The sequence below is a fragment of the Vulpes lagopus genome, chromosome 20 (assembly GCF_018345385.1).
Source record: "Vulpes lagopus strain Blue_001 chromosome 20, ASM1834538v1, whole genome shotgun sequence".
Lineage (NCBI taxonomy): Eukaryota > Metazoa > Chordata > Mammalia > Carnivora > Canidae > Vulpes > Vulpes lagopus.
The window spans coordinates 13,068,236-13,089,931 of record NC_054843.1 but is presented as its reverse complement, the minus strand read 5'-3'; the positions used below and the strand labels follow the sequence as shown (position 1 = coordinate 13,089,931).

Here is a 21,696-nt window from a genome sequence, read left to right as displayed (position 1 = left end):
AAAACACTTTCAAGATGGTGTCATACAATAAGGGCTTGGTAAACGATAGTTGCTGATATCATATAGTATTATTATTGTTACTGTTAGTGTAGTTAGGCATTCCCTCATATACAAGACATCCAAATAATTAATAAAAAGCCAAATAATTAATAAGAAGCTATGCCAGATGCAGAAAAACAATGGCTAATAAGCTATATAGAAGAACATCTTCATGACTCAGAGCACATAGATTTTTTAAATAAGATACACAAAGCACTATCCATTAAGGGAGACTTGAGAAATGAGATACATTAAATTTAAAAAGTCAGTATAACAAAGGATATTTTTAACAGAGTAAAAAGCTAGCCACAGAGTGGGAAAAGATATTTGCAATGCAAATAATCAACAAAGATTTGATAGATAAAATACGTAAAGAATGGCCGTGAATCATTACGAGAGACAACTCAATAGAAAAGTAGGCAGGAATAAGCACCTGAAATAAGTACTTCACAAAGATGATACTAAGAAATGGCCATTAAACTCCCTAAAATGTGCTCAGCTTCACATTAATAGCTTACACATTAAAAACAAAAGAGATCTGACAATACCAAGTGTGGACAAGGATATGGAAAAACTGGAATTCTCCTAGGCTGCCGATGGGAGCATAAATTATTTCAATCATTTTGGAAACTGTTTACTAAACTTGAAGCTGTACACTTATCCCATGATATAACAATACCAGTCCTAGGTATACACTCAGAGAAATGTGGACAAACATACCATGAGTACAGATTCAAGAGTACCCTAGCAACACTGCTCATGATCCCTCCAAATTGGGATCAACCAAAATGTACCTGTGGAAAGCCTGCTACACATCCCAGTTAGCCTGAATCTGTTGCAATTTATACCTGTTCTCCTGGCATAATTGTTATGGAGCTGTTATCTCTCAAAACTTTCTAGTCTCTAAAGTGTCCTGATGGGTTCATCAGTGGAAATGGGAGAGTATGGACCTCAAAAAACTGCTTCTCTGTAAAATTGGTAACACTAGCAAAAGTTGTCAAAATCAACTTTTTCATCAGAGCTCAGCAATTAATTGAGTCTTACCAGAATCTTAGGTGCTTCTACCAGAAAAATTGATAGCTGAATCCCAGTAAGAAGAGCAAGTTTTGAGGACATTTTAGTTTGCCTTATTCCCATCTTCATCTCCCTATCTCCACAATCATGTGAAAAACAGAAGTCCAGAAATCACTGAAGGGGGCAGTGAGCTCCCACAAAACACTATTGTCAGAGAACTGTCATTATGTGACCTGACAGTTGACAGGACACCTCCATTCACAGAGCTTGCTGCTATTTGATCTCTCAGAACTCACGTGTGCAGATAGTCCTTACTCCAAGGGGAATTTGTGGAAAATAATCAGTAACAACTGTTAAATATCACAGGTACCTGAGGTAGTGATGACAATTGGGGCAAAAGAGATAGCAGACAAGAAACTTTTTAAAAAGCTGAGGAATAAGATATTCGTAGTCTTGAGAATCTAGAAAGTCACATACATGTATAGGACTGTGCTACATCCACAAAACCCTCAGAAGGCCCTCCACTCACCCCTCTGACTGACACTGAGGCTCTGAAAACATAGTTGAACGTAAGGCAGAGTTGTTAACTAGCTGCCCAAGAGCTGAAGATACAGAGGTCCTCGGGAAAGACTGGAAGGTAATAGCTTCCAGGCATTTAAGGAAATCTCTCCAATCATTAGCTGCCTACTAAACTGAGCAGAAGCTTCAGTGGCCACACATGATAAAGAATAAATATTTTATCGATTTCAAGAAAGTCACTTAACAAATAAGCAGCAATGACAGCAATCAACCACAATAAACTCTGGAGGTGAAGGGATCTGTTTTCAAGAGTCACCACATTATACCCTTGAAAATGTAGTTTTCAACAAGTAAGTATGAAATATGCAAAGAAACAACAAGGCCACTTCACCCCATTTATCTTTATTCATCCTTTAATATTAACAGGCAGGCTTTCCAACCCACATACACAAAAAAAGAAGCAGTCAACAGAAACTGTCCTTAAGAAAGCCCAGATGGGAGCTCACTAGATGAAGACACTAAATCATCTACTTTTAGTATATCCAAAGAACTAAAGGAAATCATGTCTAAAGAAGTGAAGTATAATAAGAACGATAACTCACCAAATACAGAATATCAATAGGGAAATTAAAAAAAAAATTTTTTTAGCGAACCAAATACAAATTCTGGAGTTGAAATATAGAATGATTGAAATAAAAAACTTACCAGAGGGGCTCGACAACAGGTTTGAACAGGAAAAAAAAAAAGAATCAGTGAACTTACAGTAGGTCAACTGAAACTATCCAGACTAAGTTATCAATGGAACAAAAAAAAAGAATGAATTAAGATGAATAGAGACACAGAGACTTGCACCATAAGTGCAACTAACATAAACATATTGGAAGTCCAAGAAGAAGAAGAGAGAAATGGACAGGAGGACTATTTGAAGAAGAGATAGCTGAAAACTTCCCAAATGTGATTTAGACACACATGCCCACACATCCAAGAAGTTCAAGGACTTCCAGGTAGAATGAACTGAAAGAAATCAATAGTTAGAGACACATCATAAACTGTTTAAATACAAAGACAAAAAAGTAGCAACAGAGAAGCAACTCATCGAACGCATTTTTTTTTTTAATTTTAACTAGGCTCCACTCTCAACATGGGCTTGAACTCACAACCTTGAGAGTAAGAGTCACATGCTCTACAGACTGAGCCAGCCAGGTGCCCCAAGAAGCAGCTCATATATACAAGGGATGCTCCTTGTAGATGGAAGATGGAAGATTAAGAGTTGATGTCTCAACAGAATCCATGGAGCCCAGATGTCAATACAATAGTGTTTTCAAAATACTACAATAAGACTGTCAATCAAGAATCCTATATCCAGCAAAATTATCCTTCAAAAATGAAGGAGAAATGAAGACATTCATTCCCAGCTAAACAAAAGTGTCCTGGCTTGGATGATAAAATACATATTCACTCTACCCAACTAGTAGCCTGCATGTATATAAGTGAGTGGGGAGTGGCTTGCAGGGTGCTAGAAATTTCTGTTTTCTGACCTATGTGGTGGTTACGAATTTACTCTGTGATACTTCATTGAGCAATACATTTATGTTTTGTATGTTCTTCTTTATGTGTGTTTTATAATCACTGATTTAAAGAAAGAAAAACAACAGATGCTTTTTGCCTGTTCACAAATAGATGATAATTTTCTTCCTTTCATTGCCCAGATGGAAATAACTTAGGACCCAAACCCAGAAACTTAGTGAGATAACCTATTACACTTGCCTTTGATCCAGCTCTGTCTTCTGCATGGAATATTCTCATTGTCCACTTCACCCCATTTATTCTTATTCATCCTTTAATATTAACAGGCAGGCTTTCCAAACCTGTAGAGATCTATCCCTGTGTCTTTCTCCCACACCACATTTTAAGAGTAGGAACTGTGTCAAAATCTTGTTCTCAATAGCACTGTGTGAAGCATGTAGGAAGCGTAGAGTAAAATTCCTACATCATGGAAATCCATGATGAAGTCTTCCTAGCTAACACATCAAAAAGTTCTGGTAGACTGCATCGCCCCTGAGCAAACCCAAAAAACTCCCTACAAAATTAAACGCTAAGCCCAAAGTGCTTAGCCGGTTAGTATTTTTTAACACAATTAACACCCAAACTTCAAGAACACTAGGTACAAATTTCTGATTAGATGAGGAAGAGAAATTATTTGGGGATAGCTAGTCATTTCTTGAATGTCATTATTGCACTCTATGAGTAATATTAGAAGAGAACATTATGGTAAAAAGATGTTGACAGCTCAAATAATTTCTAAATTAAGGAATTCATTATCTCTTTTTAAGGCTCTATACAAATGGTACCAAGACTACACTGACAAATCCTTCAACCCATGGCAAACGGGGCAAGTTTCTCTAATTCCACTCACATCCTTCCCTGGGCTTCCCTTGGAACATTCTGGGTGAGGGCTCTCATTTCTGAATTCAACGTACATGTTTATTTTGTCATTGATCGTTCCTGTTTCTGTAATGAAGAAAAGACAAAACCCAGCACTAAGAGGGAAACAGGGTGGGGTATGGAGGCTGGAGAGGAAGATAGCTGGTTCAGAGGTTTGAAATGCCCTGAAAGGAAGTGCCCAACAAACCTGAAAGAGGAAGGCGTCACCCAGGGAATTGCTGAGACAGAAGACGAAGTCCTTCTTGGGGTGCTCGGGCACCGACTGCACAATACTGTTCTCCACCCAGACGGCGTGCTTAGGGATGCTGTTGTGGTCTATTCCAGACCTGCCATCACTCTCGTAGAAAAAGAGCGTGCACCCTGAGAAAACAAAACAGGGGTCTACATGAGTGCTGGGTGCTTGTATAACAAGAGGTCGGTGGTAGTAACTATTGCTTGTGTCTTGTCACAGGGGGAGGGCTGGAAAGTAAAGTGTGTGGAAACCCAGAGAGTAAACAGAATGAGGCCCTGCTACTGAAGTCTTGGATGGACTAGGAGAAAGGCAAAGATTCTTTTTTTTTTTTTTAAGATTCTATTTATTTATTTGAGAGAGAGTGAGCAGGGGGAGAGACAGAGGGGGAAGAAGAAGCAGACTCCCTATTGAGCAGGGAGCCTGACATGGGGCTGGATTCCAGGACCCCAGGATCATGACCTGAGCCAGGGGTAGATGCTTAACTGACTGACCACCCAGGAGCCCCAAAAGGCAAAGATTCTTAAGTCATAGTTTCTCAACCCACACAGGACTCCCTCCATGCATGCCCTCAATCTCTTTAAGAGTCTCACTTTCTGTTTTAGAGAGTTTTGTTCCAGGTATATGAGAGTCTAAGGGCTCCTTTGGCCAGTGGTAGTCAGACACTCGGCTCCCCAGGTCAGAACCACACGTGCTACCACGTGAGACCCGCCAACCTATACGGAACCACCAGAATCCCTTCCAGATGGCTCACATGATGTACAACTGGGCAACACAATTTACTGGCTTTCTTAGCTACACCCTTGGAGAAGCCACGGCCCTTGTTCCTACCAAAAGAAGACATGGCATGGCACACATATGAAAGCCTAGATTAAGAGCTGGAAGCTTGGCCCACACCCCATTGCACTGTGAAACTAATGAGACACTCACAGTAAAAACTTCTCAGAGATTTGTGGCAAGGTGGCTTCAGGAGATACCCTCCATCACCATCTAAAAGTAAGGCTCCCTTTAATAGTAATTACTGGCTGGACATTTACTGTCAACTAATCGAAACCAATTTCAGGGGAAGCCTTGGCCCAACTTTATGCTTCATTCTTCACTCAGTCTCACATCTCAGTTTTCCACATCTCAACCACCACCAACGGCCACACTTTATGTGAAGAGCAAAGCCCTTGAGTGTACACTCTATTCAGCTACAATACAAGTTTTCATAAAGCAAATTTGCTTATGTGTGATTAGTAATGTAGAATGATGGGGATCGATGGAAAAGCCACGTTAGTCCAAAGGCAATTTCCCCCAGCCCATCATATCTCACATCTGCAGGTTAACAGCTGCTGAATGCAAAATCCCCAAACTCAGCTGAATGCAGCAGACCCATAGGCCACGTCCACTCATTTCACAACTTTTCCCTTGGCATGGTTTCCCCAAAGCTTTCCTTACAAGTCCTATCGTATGGCGCTCCTGAGCTTTATGATTTCTTCATCGTTGTCCTTGTCTCAATAATTTAGGAGTTTCGATTCTTCTTTCGACCCATTCAAGTTATAGTCACTTTTTTTCTTAAAGGGGAAGTTCCACATTTTCTATAATATTTATTGTTAAAAAGTAAGATGTTAACTATGTGAGTATTTTTAGCAGAGTATTTAATTATGCATCCATCTATCTATCTATCTATCTGTTTACTGTTGGGCTAAAAAGTTGCATACATATAATTTAATGACACACCTGTTAAGGAGTCTGCCCCAACCTTATTTTTTCCCATAATCCCTGTTATGATGACAATCTCAGGCTTTTTCAGAAATACATACAACACACTGCAGAATCGTCTGTACCTATTTTCACTTCTTAAGCTAGCATAGATTCAGAGATAAAGAAAGAAAATGGACAGGGAATGTTATTTCCCTCCAAATCGGAGGTTCTTGAAGTAGGGTGATTTTGCCCTTGAGGGGACATCTGGTGGTGCTGCAGATATATTTTTGGCTGTCACTAAGTGTGTGGAGTGGGGAGACGGTGGGGAGGCGGGGGGCACAGGTGGGAGGTACCATTGGCATCCAGTAGGTAGAGGACAGGGATGCTGCTAAACATCCTGCCATGGTCAGGGCAGCATCCCCACAACAAAGAATTATCTGGAAAATGTCAATAGTGTCCCTGTTGAGAGATCCTGCTCTAATCTTTAGGACTAACATGACACTAATGATTAGCAGATTCTGAAAAGAAAAGGAGCAACACAGCGGTAGCATAGGTTGAGGACAGAGAATGAAGCCTGTGGATAATGAAGAGGTGACATCCACGCACGCTGGCATGCACAAACATTGCATATTTTACAGTCTTCTCAAACTGCTGTTTTTATATGTTTTATAATGTTGGTTTACAATCACCCATGACAGGAGGTGGCTAAATTCAGCTTTCACTCTAATTTTCTACTTGCTGTGGTGTGAAGACTAACATGCAGCAGCAAATCCAGGACACATGTGCTCCCTGAAAGCAGCCGTTTGCCTTCATCTTCACTTGAACGTCATCTGTATGCTCAGTGGTTGCCAACAGAAATGCCCCAGAGATGAATGCTAAATGAAATCTTTTTAAAAAAAATTAATTATTCTGTCTAAAGTAGAAGAATCTTTGGAGAAATCTACCCACAGCTCCCAGGTGCTCTGCTTTCTATTTCTCGAAATCTAAGTGTTGCTAACGAAAGAAACAGCAGCACATTCTCCCTTTGAGTGGCAAGGACCAGCGCCAAGCATGTCACCATATAATGGGACCCGTCAGGATTAAGAAATGAAGGGCTCAACGGCTCTGTGTTCTGGGCCTGGATCCTGACAGATTGGGTCACTCAGATCTGGGTCACCAAGAAAGTGAAGGCTCCCTCGTCTAACGGGCTCTTCAGCTGGGCTCCGAAATGCCGTACCCTGGCTTTGCGTATCATTTATTCCCTAAGGGAATCGCTGAACCAGACAATGCCCTCTTCCACGTCCCAAGTGAAAAACCGCCTAATTATTCCCAGTCTATGACACTAACACTAGTGTTCTCAAATTATGTGTAAGAATCACCTGGGAAGCTTGCTTAACACACGAAATCAGGGCCTGTCATGGGCTGAATTATATTGCCCCAAATTCCTATGTTAAAGTCCTAATCCGGTACCCTCAGAATGTGGCTGTGTTTGGAGATAGGATCTCTAAAAAGGTAATTACAGTAAAATGAGGTCATGGGAATGGGCCCTAACCCAATCTAACTGCTATCTTTATAAGAAGGGGAATTTGGGGGCACCTGGGTGGCTCAGGTCATGATCCCGGGGTCCTGGGATAGAATCCTGCATCGGGCTTCCTACGGGGAGCCTGCTTCTCCCTCTGTCTGTGCCTCTGCCTCTCTCTGTGTCTCTCATGAATAAATAAATAAAATCTTAAAAAAGAAAGAAAGGGAGGGAGGAGGAGGAGGAGGAGGAGGAATTTGGACACAGGTAAGAGGGGAAGGCCATGTGAAGATACTGGAAGAAGATAGCCATCTATAAGTCAAGGAGACAGGTGTCAGAAAACACCAACCCCACTCACATCTTGATCTCTTCCAGCCTCCAGAACTGTGAGAAAATTAATTTCTTTTGCTAAACCACTGAGTCTGTGGTACTTTGTTATAGCAGCCCTACTACAGGGCAAAGGAACACAACTTCATTTTTTCTGCAGGAATGTGGACCTGGTGGTGAGGGACTGGATCTGGGAATGGTAGAGCAATGAAACAGGAGGAACCTGGGACCTGGCTGACTCTTAGGAAGGAGTCACCACAACAACTTCAGATGGTCTACCTCTGGTTGGCAGGAGAGAAATCAGTTCTATCTCACTTAACGCATTGTCATTGTGGGTCTGTGACACGCACGGAACCATATGGTCTAATTAACAAGCTCCCTGCCTGGCTAACTGACGCACTGAAGCAACAGTTGGCATTAGTAGTAATGGGACCAACCTACACCGTGCTTGTCCTTCAAGGGTTGGCCTGGGTGCGCATCACTGTGCAGACTCTAGGGTATTCTGTGCCTCTAGGGTTGGATGATCTCACACCAACCTCAGTTAATGAGATTGAGTATCGAATGGTCTAGTGGACCTGGTAGGCCCAAGCCCAGACTTCCTCCTGTCTTCATCTTTCATGCTTGTTAACCTATCAAATCTGTCCTGCCTTATCCTAATCCCTGTTTCAAATTCAGCCTGTGACAGAAGGTCCAAGTGGGCTTCAAGTATTCTTTTCAAGACAGAGCTCACAGATGTGTTACGACTTTCACACTACTGAGACCTATGCAGACATGCACGAGAGTATATACACATATTTTAAAAGTATAAAATGACAATGAATAGCAACATATAAATGTATTATGCTTCCTAATGAAAAGGCAGTGATATCCCCACATGTGTATGTATCTACACACGCACACACACACTCATATATTCAAAGTGTGATTATAAAACAGTGACTTTGAGCGGCCCGGGTGGGTCAGCAGTTTAGTGCTGCCTTCAGCCCAGGGCATGATCCTGGGGTCCCGGGATCGAGTCCCACATTGGGCTCCCTGCATGGAGCCTGCTTCTCCCTTTGCCTGTGTCTCTGCCTCTCCCTCTCTCTCTCTCTCTCTCTCTCTCTCTCTCTCTCTCATGAATAAATAAAATCTTTAAAAAATCATAAATAAATAAATAAATAAATAAATAAATAAATAAATAAAGCAGTGGCGCTTTCACAGACTTATGATGGCTCAGACATTCTAACAAGCATTAGGTCGAACCCTACAAAGTCCGTGACACTCTATCATTTTTAACCTTAAAAATATGATAATTTCATCCGAATCAAATGAACGTGACTCCAAACAGTCATTTTAGGAGGTACTTCACTAACTTGAGTGATTAAATTCTTTTTTCTTTTGGAACATGTCCCTCAAAACTGTCACCAGAAGCAGCTGTATATACAAGAAAACTCGATGTGTGATGCTCCTCTTCACTTAACTGTGAAAGAGTAAAGAAAACAAAACAGGGCTGGCGGGGAGGGGGAAGTGAGGAGTCACTGAATAACCAAGGAGCAGAACGTTTTGGTTAAAAGAGACCATTACATTCTGGAGATGGGCCCTACAGTCAACCATACGGTGCCGCACACCGAAAACTTTAAGAGGGCGGGTAGATCTCAGGCTAAGCGTTCTTATCTCAATAAAAACAGTTTGTTAAAACTGGTATAAAATACAAGCCCCATGTCACTAAAACACATGGTGTGCACAGGTGCACGAGGGTGCGCAAGGTGCATCAGGCACCGGGGGCAGGGCCCTGGGTCGCCTACCTTTCTTTTTTTTATTAAAGATTCTATTTATTTCATGAGAGACACAGAGAGAGAGAGAGAGGCAGAGACATAGGCAGAGGGAGAAGCAGGCTCCCTGCAGGGAGCTTGATGAGGGACTCGATCCCAGGACCCCGAGGTCACACCCTGAGCCGACGGCAGACACTCGATCACTGGGCCACCCAGTTGCCCTGGTGGCCTACCTTTCAAGGACACCCAGTAGTGCTTCCACTTCCGCCGGGTGGCCGACTCCACCTTCTTGTTCTTCTTGTGCACGAGGAAGTTCTTGACGGCCAGCGCCCCAGCCTTGCGCACGGTGCCCTGCGCGGCGGTGAGCAGGATGTCCGACTGGCCCGGGGAGCTCAGGGTGCCGCTGCTCTCCTCGTCACTGTGCGCCGAGCCGGCCTCCTCCAGGCTCTCGCTGTTGGTGGTGCTCAGCTCCAGCTCCCGGCGAAAATTCTCGTACACCCCCTGGCGGGCCGCATCCCCGGTGGAGCTGCTGCCGCTGTCGCTGCCCACGAAGGCGCGGCCGGTGGGGGGCGAGTAGCTGGAGTTGGTGGCATTGGATCGCCGGGACAGGAGGTCCGTGTCGGTGGTGGCCCCTTCGATCCCGCTGTCCGCAAACTCACTGCCCTCGCCGGCATTAACATCCTTGGGAGCAGAGAGGGAGAAAAAGAAGACGTGCATCACGCAGAGAAGCCAGCCAGGGGCTGCGGAGCTGCCGGGGACCCACAGGGCACCACTGCTCCCAGCCTGTCCTGGACCAGTTACTCCTCAAGCCCCGGACCCACACAGACCCGACTTGCACGCAGAGCAGCTCAGGAAAACCATTAAGCCGACCTGGCCTGAACGCGAACAATCTGGAACATTCGAGAAATACATATTAAAGAACAAGGAACGCTTCTTCCAAGAACTCATCATTCATCTGACTTAGCTAATTAACTAATTGGCGATTCAGCTATTGAGGTGCTCCCACCGCTGTGCTGAGAGAGCTCAGTACCCTTACCCTCATCAGCCCGCCCAAAACTCTAGGAAAATTCTGCAGGCTGATTAGCTGTTGCAGAGGTAGGGGGTTACAATGCATAATAAGGTCTTTGCAGCTAATATCCACACCCCTCTTTTTTTTTTTTTTTAAATAAAGGGCCTGGTGAGGAGTCTGTTTTATAATGTAGGGCCTATAAAGATAACTAGCACAGCGCCTCACCCACTCACCCGGCAAGGACCCATGTCCCACGAATAGGCAAGAGTCCTCATGCTGTAATCAGCTTCACTTCTCGAAAACAAGCAGCCTCTCACTCTGCATTGAGCTAAATAAGTCTGTGGGGCCCACAGCTCCAAGGCAGGCTCTCCAATTACCTTGCCCTTTCAAAGCCGGGATGCTAGGAGCCCAAAGCAAGCTACTCACTGCCCCTGGGCCAAGTGACAGCTTAGGGCAACTGCCAACATGCAGAAGTATCAATTCCCAGTTTAAAAACATTTGGAAGTTCCAAAGCACTGTCCCTGCTCTCAAGCTGAACATTTCCGGGACACAGACAGGTCTGTTCTTAAATCAGAACCTTAATTGCTCCAAAGTGCTACAGGCATATCCATAAACAGTAATTAAATAATGCTAGTAATCAAGGAAGGATAATGACAGCAATATTGGACAGGACGGGTTCAACGGTCTTATGGATAAGAAATGAGGCTGGTTTTTCTCAAAGGAAGAGAACAGGAACACGGGGGTGACATAGAAGAGATGGCAAAGTGAGACATGGTTTGAGAATTTAACCACTTTTTGAGATTTCGGTCTCACAGGCACCCAATTACAGCTAACAGACTATTCTGAGTTGGCATAAAAATGAATGCTTTTGGCTCAGGTATTTGCTGAGAGGCAATGGGGCAGAATGAACCAAGCCACAAACTTAACACAGTCCTGCACAAGCCGGGACAGGTGCCGGGCCTGGATCTCTAAGCATCTCGCTTGGTCAATTCTAAGAGAGAACTTCAAACTTCACCTCTGTCATGAAGAGATACTAAGTGAAAAACTAAAAGATGGGCACGCACAGGTGTGACAAGAGGAGACACAGAAAGATAAATGCTGTACGATTCACGTATACATCAAATCCAAAAATTGAATTCATAGCACAGAGAGTGGAGGGATGCCTGGGTGGCTCAGTGGCTGAGCGTCGCATTCAGCTCAGGTCATGATCCTGGGGTCCAGGGATTGAGTCCCACATTGGGCTCCCTGCTTCTCCCTCTGCATATGTCTCTGCCTCTCTCTCTGCATCTCTCATGAATAAATAAATAAAAACTTAAAAAAAAAAAAAAAAGAACAGAGAGTGAAACAGTGGCTGCTGGGGATGGAGGTGGGGGAAATGGGGTGATGTTGGTCTTTTATAACTTTCAGTTATTAAATTAATAAGTTCTAGGAATCTAACGTACAGCGTGGTGCATATCGTTAATACTGCATTTGTCTACTTGAAATTTGCTAAGGGAGTAGAAATCTTAAGTGTTTTCACCACACACACAAAAAAGGCAATTATGTGAAGTGATGGATGTGTTAATTAACTTGATTGTGGCAATCATTTCACAATGTATACATATATTAAATCATTACATTGTGCACTTTCAAAAAAAAAAAATCCCAACAACAAAGAGAACAGTATGCAAAGGGAGGAAAATAAGTAATTTTACAGTGGAGAGATCTGGAGAATACTACCTCAGCCAGGTGTTCCAGGTTAACTGGGAGTCCTCTTTGCTATCTAAAATTGTTCGAAAGAAAGAAAGAAAGAAGAAAAGAAAAGAGCGAGGAGGGAAGACAGCAGGAAGTAGTTAAGATAGCTTCTGAGGACTAACTGTATTTCCAATGGAATTCAGAGCCCTGGGATTTCGGGAGTCTTAGGGAGGATAAAGAAACTGGGCACAGAGTGCCTGGGTGGCTTCAGTTGCCCAAGCATTTGCCTTTGGCTCAGGTCATGATCTTGGGGTCCTGGGATTGAGCCCCACATTGGGCTCCCTGCTCAGCAGGGAATTTGCTTCTCTCTCTCTCTCTCTTTCTCCCCTTCTCACACCCGTCTCTCTCACAAATAAATAAAAATCTTTAAAAAAAAAAAAAGAAAAGAAACCAACAAACTGTGGGCACAGCTCAGGGGCACATGTCCTGTAACTACTGGTCCCATCACTGTGCTAGCTACCAACCCACCTGGGTCATGCAGGACCCAGATCCAGTGGATAAACATGCTCTATATAAAAGGAAAAAACAAGGTTAAGAACTCCCACTTCTCCCGGCAGGGACACTGACCATGTCAATAAGACAATAAGGAAATTTGCCATTACTGATTATTGAAGACAACCATGAGTAGTGGGAGACGAAGAGTTGGTGAATTTCCTAAACATCTGGATTCATATTTTCATGTGTCTCAGTCTTTCTCTGGAAGAAATGAAGGAATCCATTACAAACTCCCCTCAAAAATGCAAAGAGGTGAGAAGTTCTCTGTAAGAGAGAGAGAGAGAAGCTATGCTGATAACCTCCCTGGTCCATAAGAGAAAGACCTCAGAACAAGAGAGAGAATGGACTCAAGGCATCTTTTAATTCCCAGAGCCCTACAATAGGAAGGAACATTGAAAAGCATTCCCCTTGATTAATGGATGAGGACGGTTGGGCTTGGAAACTCACAAGCTGGCTGGTGGCAGACTGGAAGTTGGAACCCACACTTCCAACCACCTTTTCCACTATTTTATGGCAGCCCCACTGCAAGTAGCACCTGACCAGGTTCTGTCTAAATAGTCAACTCTTTTGTCAACAATACCCTTTCCAGGGTTTCCCAGCAAAAGCTAGGTGACTATCTATTTGCCTTGACTTGCCAGGCAAAGAGCTCAGATCTCAAAGTGGGGATAAGAGGAAGGAGGAGATGAAAGAGGAGGAGGGAGGCTGGCAGAGACCAGACAGGCCAAACCCTCAAAAGCATGTGTCTGAACAGTCTACGACTTTCCCACAAACCATTTACCCCTTTACAGAATACCCTGAGGCCTCTACAGAAACTAAGAGTTAAGACCTTGGTAGACACTCACCTCTCTGCCAGACCTGAACATCTGCTCATGCCAACGGATGCTGTAATCTTGCAGTGGCCAGGCTCTGTGTGCTCAACTCTGGGATGGCCACTAGCCTAAGTAAAGAAGTGACTACTCCAGATAAGAGGCCTGCTGGCCCTAGCTGAGCTTGCATACCTTTAGAGCATGCAACCCATGTAACTTCTGGGGAATGCTCTGGATCTATTATCCAAGCTGACTCCACCTTGTCTCCACAAGTGACTAAGCAGGCTCAGTGGTACACATCTCCCACTTATATGTGACCCAGCCTGTTGGGAAATATGATAGTTGCCCAGCCTCAGCCCCAATTTGGTCATGAAGCTTGGGATGTCCCAAATACTCAGAGGCCCAAGCTCTAGCATCATAGGCAATGAGGACTACCTAAGCAGAGGCACTATTCAACACCTGAATGGTCAATGAGAGGCCATGCACCAGTAATCCCGAACTTTGTGTTTCTGGAAAGAATCATCCGTAGAACTGTGACCCAAATGCCTAAGAGCCACATGAGAAATAGAAATGTACAAGGTCGCAGCATCTCTAGTACAAACCAAAGCTAGACACTCTGACACGAGGCTCTGGGTTCACACTTTGTTTTTATTTTCATTCCAGTTAGTTAACATAGAGTATTGTATTAGTTTCAAGAGTATAATATAGTGATTCAAGATTTTCATACATCACCCTGTGCTCTTGGGTTCACACTTTGAAAAACACCAGGCATCCCTGTAAGGCTGCATCCCAAATGCCCTGTCACTCTCAAATGCCGGATGCCTATCACTGCCATGCACCTTCCAGCAGCTCCGAAGAAAGTCAGGACCATTCATTCGCATCCAAACATTCCCAGTGGTCATCTTTCCAAGGGTTCCTCCTCCTACCCACCTGGGTCTCAAGGACACTTCACACCTGAGAAACCAGATTTTCCCCATACTCAGAAGCCCCTGAAATGTCCCCCATTCTTCCCAGCAGCAGGGAATCCAGAAGACCAACCCTAGGAGAGTCCCATGGGAGCCTCAGCAGTGTCTAGCAAATGCAAGGTATGTTCCTTCCTACTGCATGAGACATCTTAGCATCTGATAAGTCCTAGTATTTGATCAAATACTGAGTTCTTTTTTTAAGATTTGATTTATTTATTTATTCATGAGACACACACACACACACAGAGAGAGAGAGAGAGAGAGAGGCAGAGACACAGGCAGAGAGAGAAGCAGGCTCCACATAGGGAGCCTGATATGGGACTCGATCCCGGGTCTCCAGGATCACGCCCTGAGCCCAAGGCAGATGCTCAACCACTGAGCCACCCAGACGTCCTGATCAAATACTGAGTTCTAATTCAAAAGTCAAAGGAACTCAAGGGAAATGGTAAGACTCTAGCTACCCAGAGAAGTAACTCCCAACACGAAGCACGATCCAGTTCAAGATTTCCTGGAAATTACTCAAAATCAACTCTCCCTGTGTTAGAAACACTCCACTGAAGAGGTTTCCGATTATACACAACATTCAGGGGGTATAGAGGCTCTTAAATTCTGCTCTCCCTGGAAAAATCCTCCCAAGCCAGATTTTGAGAGCACTCGCCAGTTCCCATGGCATTGGCAGTTTCCCAGCAGGAACGCATGCACTTTCCTACTGGATGCACAAGTGGCCAGCTGTATCGCCCAGAGCGTGCCACAGCTGCTAGGCCAGAGTGATCGTAGTCATAGAGCTGGGCCACAAACGTTTAAACAAGTTCTGGTAAATGGAGGAGGTGAGGGCAAATTTTCTTTTTTTAAGATTTTATTTATTCAGAGAGAGAGAGAGAGAGAGAGAGGCAGAGACACAGAGGGAGAAGCAGGCTCCATGCAGGGAGCCCTACATGGGACTCGATCCTGGAACTCCGGGATCACCCCCTGGGCTGAAGGTGGTGCTAAACCGCTGAGCCACCCAGGGGCCCAGTGAGGGCAAATTTAAAGCCCATTTTCACTGCCTTGGCAAACTGAAGGGTCATTCAGCAGGAATGTGGGCTAATGATACACTGTGGCAAAGCTCCAGTGGTTTCATGAGCCAACTTAGAAATACTTTTGAGGGACAGGTTTTCTGTGTCCATGACAGGGGAACACAAGTTTTGAAAAGGTAATTAGCCACAAAGTTCAAGAGCCCTGGGACAATCCAAGGACAGTAAGATCAATTGGCCACTTTTAAGTCGAATGTGATTAGAAATTATTTCTCGGAGCAGCCCGGGTGGCTCAGCAGTTTAGTGCTGCCTTCAGCCCAAGGCCTGATCCTGGGGACCCGGGATCGAGTCCTACATCAGGTTCCTTGCATGGAGCCTGCTTCTCCCTCTGCCTGTGTCTCTGCCTCTCTCTCTCTCTGTGTCTCTCATGAATAAGTAAATCAAATCTTTAAAAAAAAAGAAAAGAAACTATTTCACTGGTTACTTTAATTTCCTTGATGAATCCAGATTTGTTTTCATATAGCTATATAGGGAAGCTAAAAAGAGAGTTCACGGAATTTGAGCAGGTTGAGGAAATTTCTGCCTGCAGAAGCTATGAATTAGAACAATTTTTGCCTTGTTAAATTAAAAAATACTCCTCCCCTGAGTTATCATCTGCTTCTTATCCCCAAAATGCAAGCTCCCCTCCCACACACATGCACATCCATGAATATTGTCTATGGTTCCCAGTGTTCTCTCCTTGGTATAGTAGGTATAGTCTTAGTATATCCTCCCTTAATAATCTCAGTACGTCAGTACCAATCCTAGGGGAATTACTCTGAACCAATTGGTGCCTCAGTTTCCCCACCTGGAAAATGGGGATTACAATAGTTATCTGCTCTTTTAAGACTCTGTAAGATGCTGTGAAATTGAGTTAACCCAACAAAGGTTTCTGGAACTGTACCCAGCACATAGTGTCTGCTCAAAAGTGTTAACTAAGATGATTGTCATTTCTACCTTCAGCCTTTCTTTCATCTCGGCCCAAGGAGAGAAGGCAGTGTGACCTCACTCACTATGCCCTGCACTAACATGGAAGGTTGCTGCAGAGGAAATGGGAGAACAGGCAACCAAGGCTGGTGTGAGCCAATGAAGTCTCTATTCTCACATTCACAAGACAGCCTCATCACTTAAGAAAATGGTGATGTTTCCTACACTGTCAATGAATAATTACTGGGCACTGTTACTGATATTGCCACTCCTGATTTGTTTTGAAGATTTTATTTATTCATGAGAGACACAGAAAGAGAGGAAAATACATACATAGAGGGAGAAGCAGGATCCCTGCGGGGAGCCTGATGCAGGACTCGATCCCAGGACCCGGGGATCAGATGCTCAACCACTAAGCCACACAGGTGCCCCTGTCATTCCTGATTTGCTAGAAATACTGCAGTGTTACTTTTCCATCATTGTAAAGCTTTTTTCTTCCTCTCTCTCTACCCAAAGGTCCAGCACCGTTTAGCATTTCAAATTCTGAAGTTGGTATATTTGACCCAGCGGGCCTCCCACGATCAGCCCCCTAAAATCTGGCTATTTCCCCCTTCTTCCTTTCCCAAGACACACTCTTCATGCCTTTTTATGTTTCCCACACGTCTGCCTGCTTTTCTAATGATCCCCAATGGGAGTGACTCAAAATTTCTCTCAATCATAACCAGGGGACCTAGAGTTCTTACTGTTGCTAAAAAGGGGGCCAGAAGTAAGTTGGTAAGAGTTTGCAATGCTGCTCCAGGTGATTCCAGACTGGGGACTGACTTGCCTTAGAGCTAAGTCAATGAATCATCCCCTCTCTTTGCATCTGTTTTTCCACGTAGGTGCCTCACACTGTATAGTCATCCATCCCCCTCACTGCCCATGATGTATCACTCTCCCGCGGGCTCTGGTCCTTTCTTCGAGCCATGCCATGGTTCAGCACGGAGCGCTCTTTCTTCTACCATCCTCAATGTACCCTGTATGCCGCTGCTGCTAGGTAAACCTCCCAGAAGCCGTGTGGAGGCTGCTCAGCCTGCCTCTCCAAGCCCTCGGTGGGTGTCCCTTCTTCACATTGGACGTACCCACCAGTCAGCAGTGAAATGGGAGAACCTGCTCCCAACTGTTCTTACTTCCAGGAGGACATACCCTTCGAGGCTCAGCTCACGTCTCTCCTTTCTGTAGCTAGAAGACTTTTCTTTCCCTTCTCCGGTGGCCAGGCCAACTGCTCTGCAGCATCTCATTCTCTCTGCCCCAATTCTGCTTGAGACCCACTGCCCTCTTCGCTTTGCCTCAAGTACACAAGGCATGCTCCCATCTTACAGATCAACGGTTGACTCCCAAGTCTGCCCTCTCAAGGGGGCCAAGCCTGATCACCCCATCTCCAATCACCTCCCACATCTCCCATTACCTTATCTTCTTTGCCCTGCTCTTTTTTCCATTGCATGTCAAGTGCTTGCTATACTGTTTTCTGCTTACACACCCCCATTTCACCCCCAAACTAGCTCCGTGAGCTCAGGGATCTTTTCTTGTTGACATATCCCAAAGTGCCAAGAACAGTGTCTGACATGGAGTAGGCCCTTCAGAAAAATAAACCCACCTTTGTGGGGTACCTGGGTGGCTCAGTTGGTTAACAGTCTGACTTGGGCTCAAGTCATGATCTCACGGTCCTGGGATGGAGTCCCATGTGCGGGTTCCCTGCTCAGTGGGGAGTCTGTTTCTCCCTCTCCTTTTGTTCCCCCCCCCCCCCCCCCCCGTGCTTGTGCATGCTCTGTTTCTCTCTCAAATGAATAAATCTTTCTAGGGGCACCTGGGTGGCTCAATGGTTGAACATCTGTCTTTGGCTCAGGTTGTGATCCTGGGGTCCTGAGATCGAGTTCTGCTTTGGGCTCACCCAGGGAACCTGCTTCTCCCTCTATGTTTCTGCCTCTCTCTGTGTGTCTTTCATGAATAAATAAACAAATAAAATATTTTTTAAATGATCCTTAAAAAAGTAAATAAATATAAGCCCACCTTTGCGTGAATGTACTGCTGTTCGTTTTCCACTGTAATCTCAAAACAAGAACAGTTTCTCACGGATTACATTTTAATTTCATTTAAGGGTTTAGTTCTTTCCAGGTTCAGCTCATGCTCCACTATGGTTGAGCTGACTAATCGGTCCTAGATGTCAAGCTGAACTTTGCAATCTTCAAGCAATCCAGTTTTCTTGTGTCATTTATGGATGTAACCAGAGTTAATTTAAATCTTTTTCTTTAACTCTTTTCAAAAGTAGATAAAGTAAGAAAAGATGGCCTATCCTATGGCCCATATTTGTCAGCAATCATCTAAAGCAAACTGGACTCATATGATGATGAAAAGCCTGTTGGCTCTTTCCTACCTGGGGCTCCATGGAGGCCCTCTGAGGCCTTACCAGCAGGCCTCATAGCAGATTCTAAGTTCCCAATTCCAGCCCTGCTTCCTCTTTCAGTGATGCTAGGAAACCAGCACTCTCATCAGGAGACACAGACAGTCCCCTCTTCAAGCACTAAACTAAAAATGTGAATTTTGAGGACCTAAACTTCCCCAGCCTATATTAGCATAAATGGGCAGCTCTTAAAGTGTGGACCGATTTCAGGAGGCCCCTCAGACCCTCCCTCTTCCAACTACTAGAGCAAGGCCACATTTCCCCCTATAGTCCAACCCAAATAGTATATCACAAGGGAGTAAATGCAGAAGCCACTAGGAGACTCCAGGTTTTTCTGATTGCCAGAAATTGTAGAGATTTGCAAAATATGAAATAACACCTGTCTTCTAATTTTTTTATTTTTAATTTTTTTTAATTTTAGAAAATACAAAAATTTATTTTATAAAATATTTCATTTATTGATTTGACAGAAAGAGAGAGAGAAAGAGAACACAAGCAGGGGGAGCAGCAGGCAGAGGGAGAGGGAGAAACAGGCTCCCCACTGAGCAAGGACCCCGCCTCCCGCCCATCCCATAATGTAGGACTCGATCCCAGGACCCCGGGATCATGACCTGAGCCAAAGGCAGATGCCTAACTGACTGAGCCACCCAAGCTCCCAGGAAATTTTTTTTTTAAGTAAATAAAAAGTTACTTGTGTGAATATTGTAATGGGTTTATTGGTACTATTTTTAAATGAATCAACAAGTTTTTTTTTTCTTTGCTTTCCTGTTTCAATTTCTAGTGTGATAAATATTTATAGATATAACCCACATAAACAGAAGCCCTTTGGAATCTACCATACTTTTTACGAGTTTAGAGGGGTTTGCAACCAGGCCAAGAGAGCCACCCCTCAACTACCTATTCATCCTCCTACTCCCCAAAAGAAGATCTTGGCAAAGAGGTGGATACGCCTGCTGAAAATGGATGGGCTTGCTTTCAAAACAACTATCTCATTGCTTGACTTACACGCCAGAAAAAGGAAGATCAAGGGAGGAAGCAAAAAGAGGCATCAAACAGTCCAAAGAGAAGGGAAGGAAAAGAGGGATTTAATAAATAAATAAATAAATAAATTTTATATGAAGATATGTTGTTTCGTGAAGAATTAACCTGAGGTTATTAACAAGAAGCTTCTAGATGGACTTTGGGGAACGCATGGAGCCCCTGAAATTGAATGCAGAAGGGTGGTCCATGTGTTTATCTAAGAAAAAGGGCCAAATTTTTCATCCAATTCTCAAAGGAGTCTGTGACCAAAGGTTAAGAATCTCTTGGATGCTGATGGCAGTTTTCAGCTCAGGGAACATAGCTATCCCTGAGCCATTTGAGCTAAGCATAAAGCAAAACAAAATTTTAAAACCAATGCAACTTTTCTAGGAACTCAAGATCCTCTTCTGACAATGCTGCACCCCCATCGTTGCTGAAATCACGGACTCTGCGACTCGCTTTTCCAAACATGAAAGAAGGGCTTTCTTCTAAAGCTACTATGGACACCTCTCTCAGGAACCACTGTGTCAAGGCTACGGTAGTGGACATTCCTATGTTCTTTTCAGCCAATCACCCTTTTTTGCTTCTGTACCAGAACTGAGGACTTGGATCTTACAATCTGAGGACACGTGAGTTGGAATCTGTTTGAGAATGAGGAGGTAGTACGGCGTAGGGGGTGGGCTTCTGAAGAATGACCCTGGCCAGTGAGTCAGGGGACCTGGATTTCAATCCAGTTGTGACACCTTGTCACCTAATGTCTTTAGATACGCATGCAAAGCAAAGGGGCTGGACAAAGAGCTCTGGCTTACATCATTTCCACTCCCCATGCTATGGTATGAAGGATTTCTGGAAACACTGAAGGGGTCAGAAATTGCACAAACACACAAACCAATCCACAGTGTCACATCTCCACAAGGGGCGCTGAGCAGGGACCCCTCGCTGTCAAGGCTGTGGCTCCTTGAGACATTCTCCATATGGCTGCTCCCAGTCTTTCATCTCCTAAGTGGATGAATGGAGCTCTCCTCACAAGTCATGCACAATGGCCCCAAGCCAGAGCTTCCCTTTGAAACACAGAACCTGGATAAAAGACACTCCATCAGTTGGCGGTTTTCTCTTTGCGCCTCACCCACTGGAAGTCCGAGCCATGGGAGGGCTGAGCTCTGAAATATTAAGCCAAACTATTCCCATCACAGCTAATAACCATTACTGACTGACTTTCTACCATGTGCAAGCCAGAGTTTCAAATTCACTCCCCTGTGGAACTCACATTAGCCTGAGCAAAGAGGCCCTGAGATCCATCCAGGTTATATAACCATCAGAAAATAGGACTCAAACTGACAAGCTCGGCTCTGCTGGATTTCAGAACTTCTTTACATGATACCAGGCTGCCCCAACTCTATCTGGTAAACCACTGGAATATCGAGACAGTCAAGTTCAGTCCAAAAGATCAGTAATACATCCATTAAATCAAGGGGTAGTCTCCTCCGTATTTCTTTCTTTTTTTTTTTTTTAAAGATTTTATTCATTTATTCACAAGAGACACACACAGAGAGAGAGAGAAAGAGAAGCAGAGACACAGGCAGAGGGAGAAGCAAGCTCCATGCAGGGAGCCCAATGTGGGACTCGATCCCGGGACTCCAGGATCATGCCCTGGGCCGAAGGCAGGCTCTAAACTGCTGAGCCACCCAGGGATCCCCTCTCCTCCGTATTTCTGCAGGAATCTATACAAGTAAACTCTGC

General features: G+C 44.3%; 1 protein-coding gene across 6 annotated transcripts in view; it reads right to left on the bottom strand.

Moving 5' to 3' along the window:
* Positions 1-21,696, bottom strand: part of TIAM1 (TIAM Rac1 associated GEF 1) — a 379,913-nt gene that overhangs the window by 106,676 nt on the left and 251,541 nt on the right. For all 6 annotated transcript variants that reach the window (XM_041735233.1, XM_041735234.1, XM_041735232.1 and 3 more), the window contains 2 exons: positions 9,742-10,189; positions 4,205-4,377 (listed from right to left, as the gene is read on the bottom strand). In XM_041735233.1, the coding sequence (XP_041591167.1) occupies positions 4,205-4,377; positions 9,742-10,189 (621 nt within the window). The remainder of the gene's footprint in view (positions 1-4,204; positions 4,378-9,741; positions 10,190-21,696) is intronic.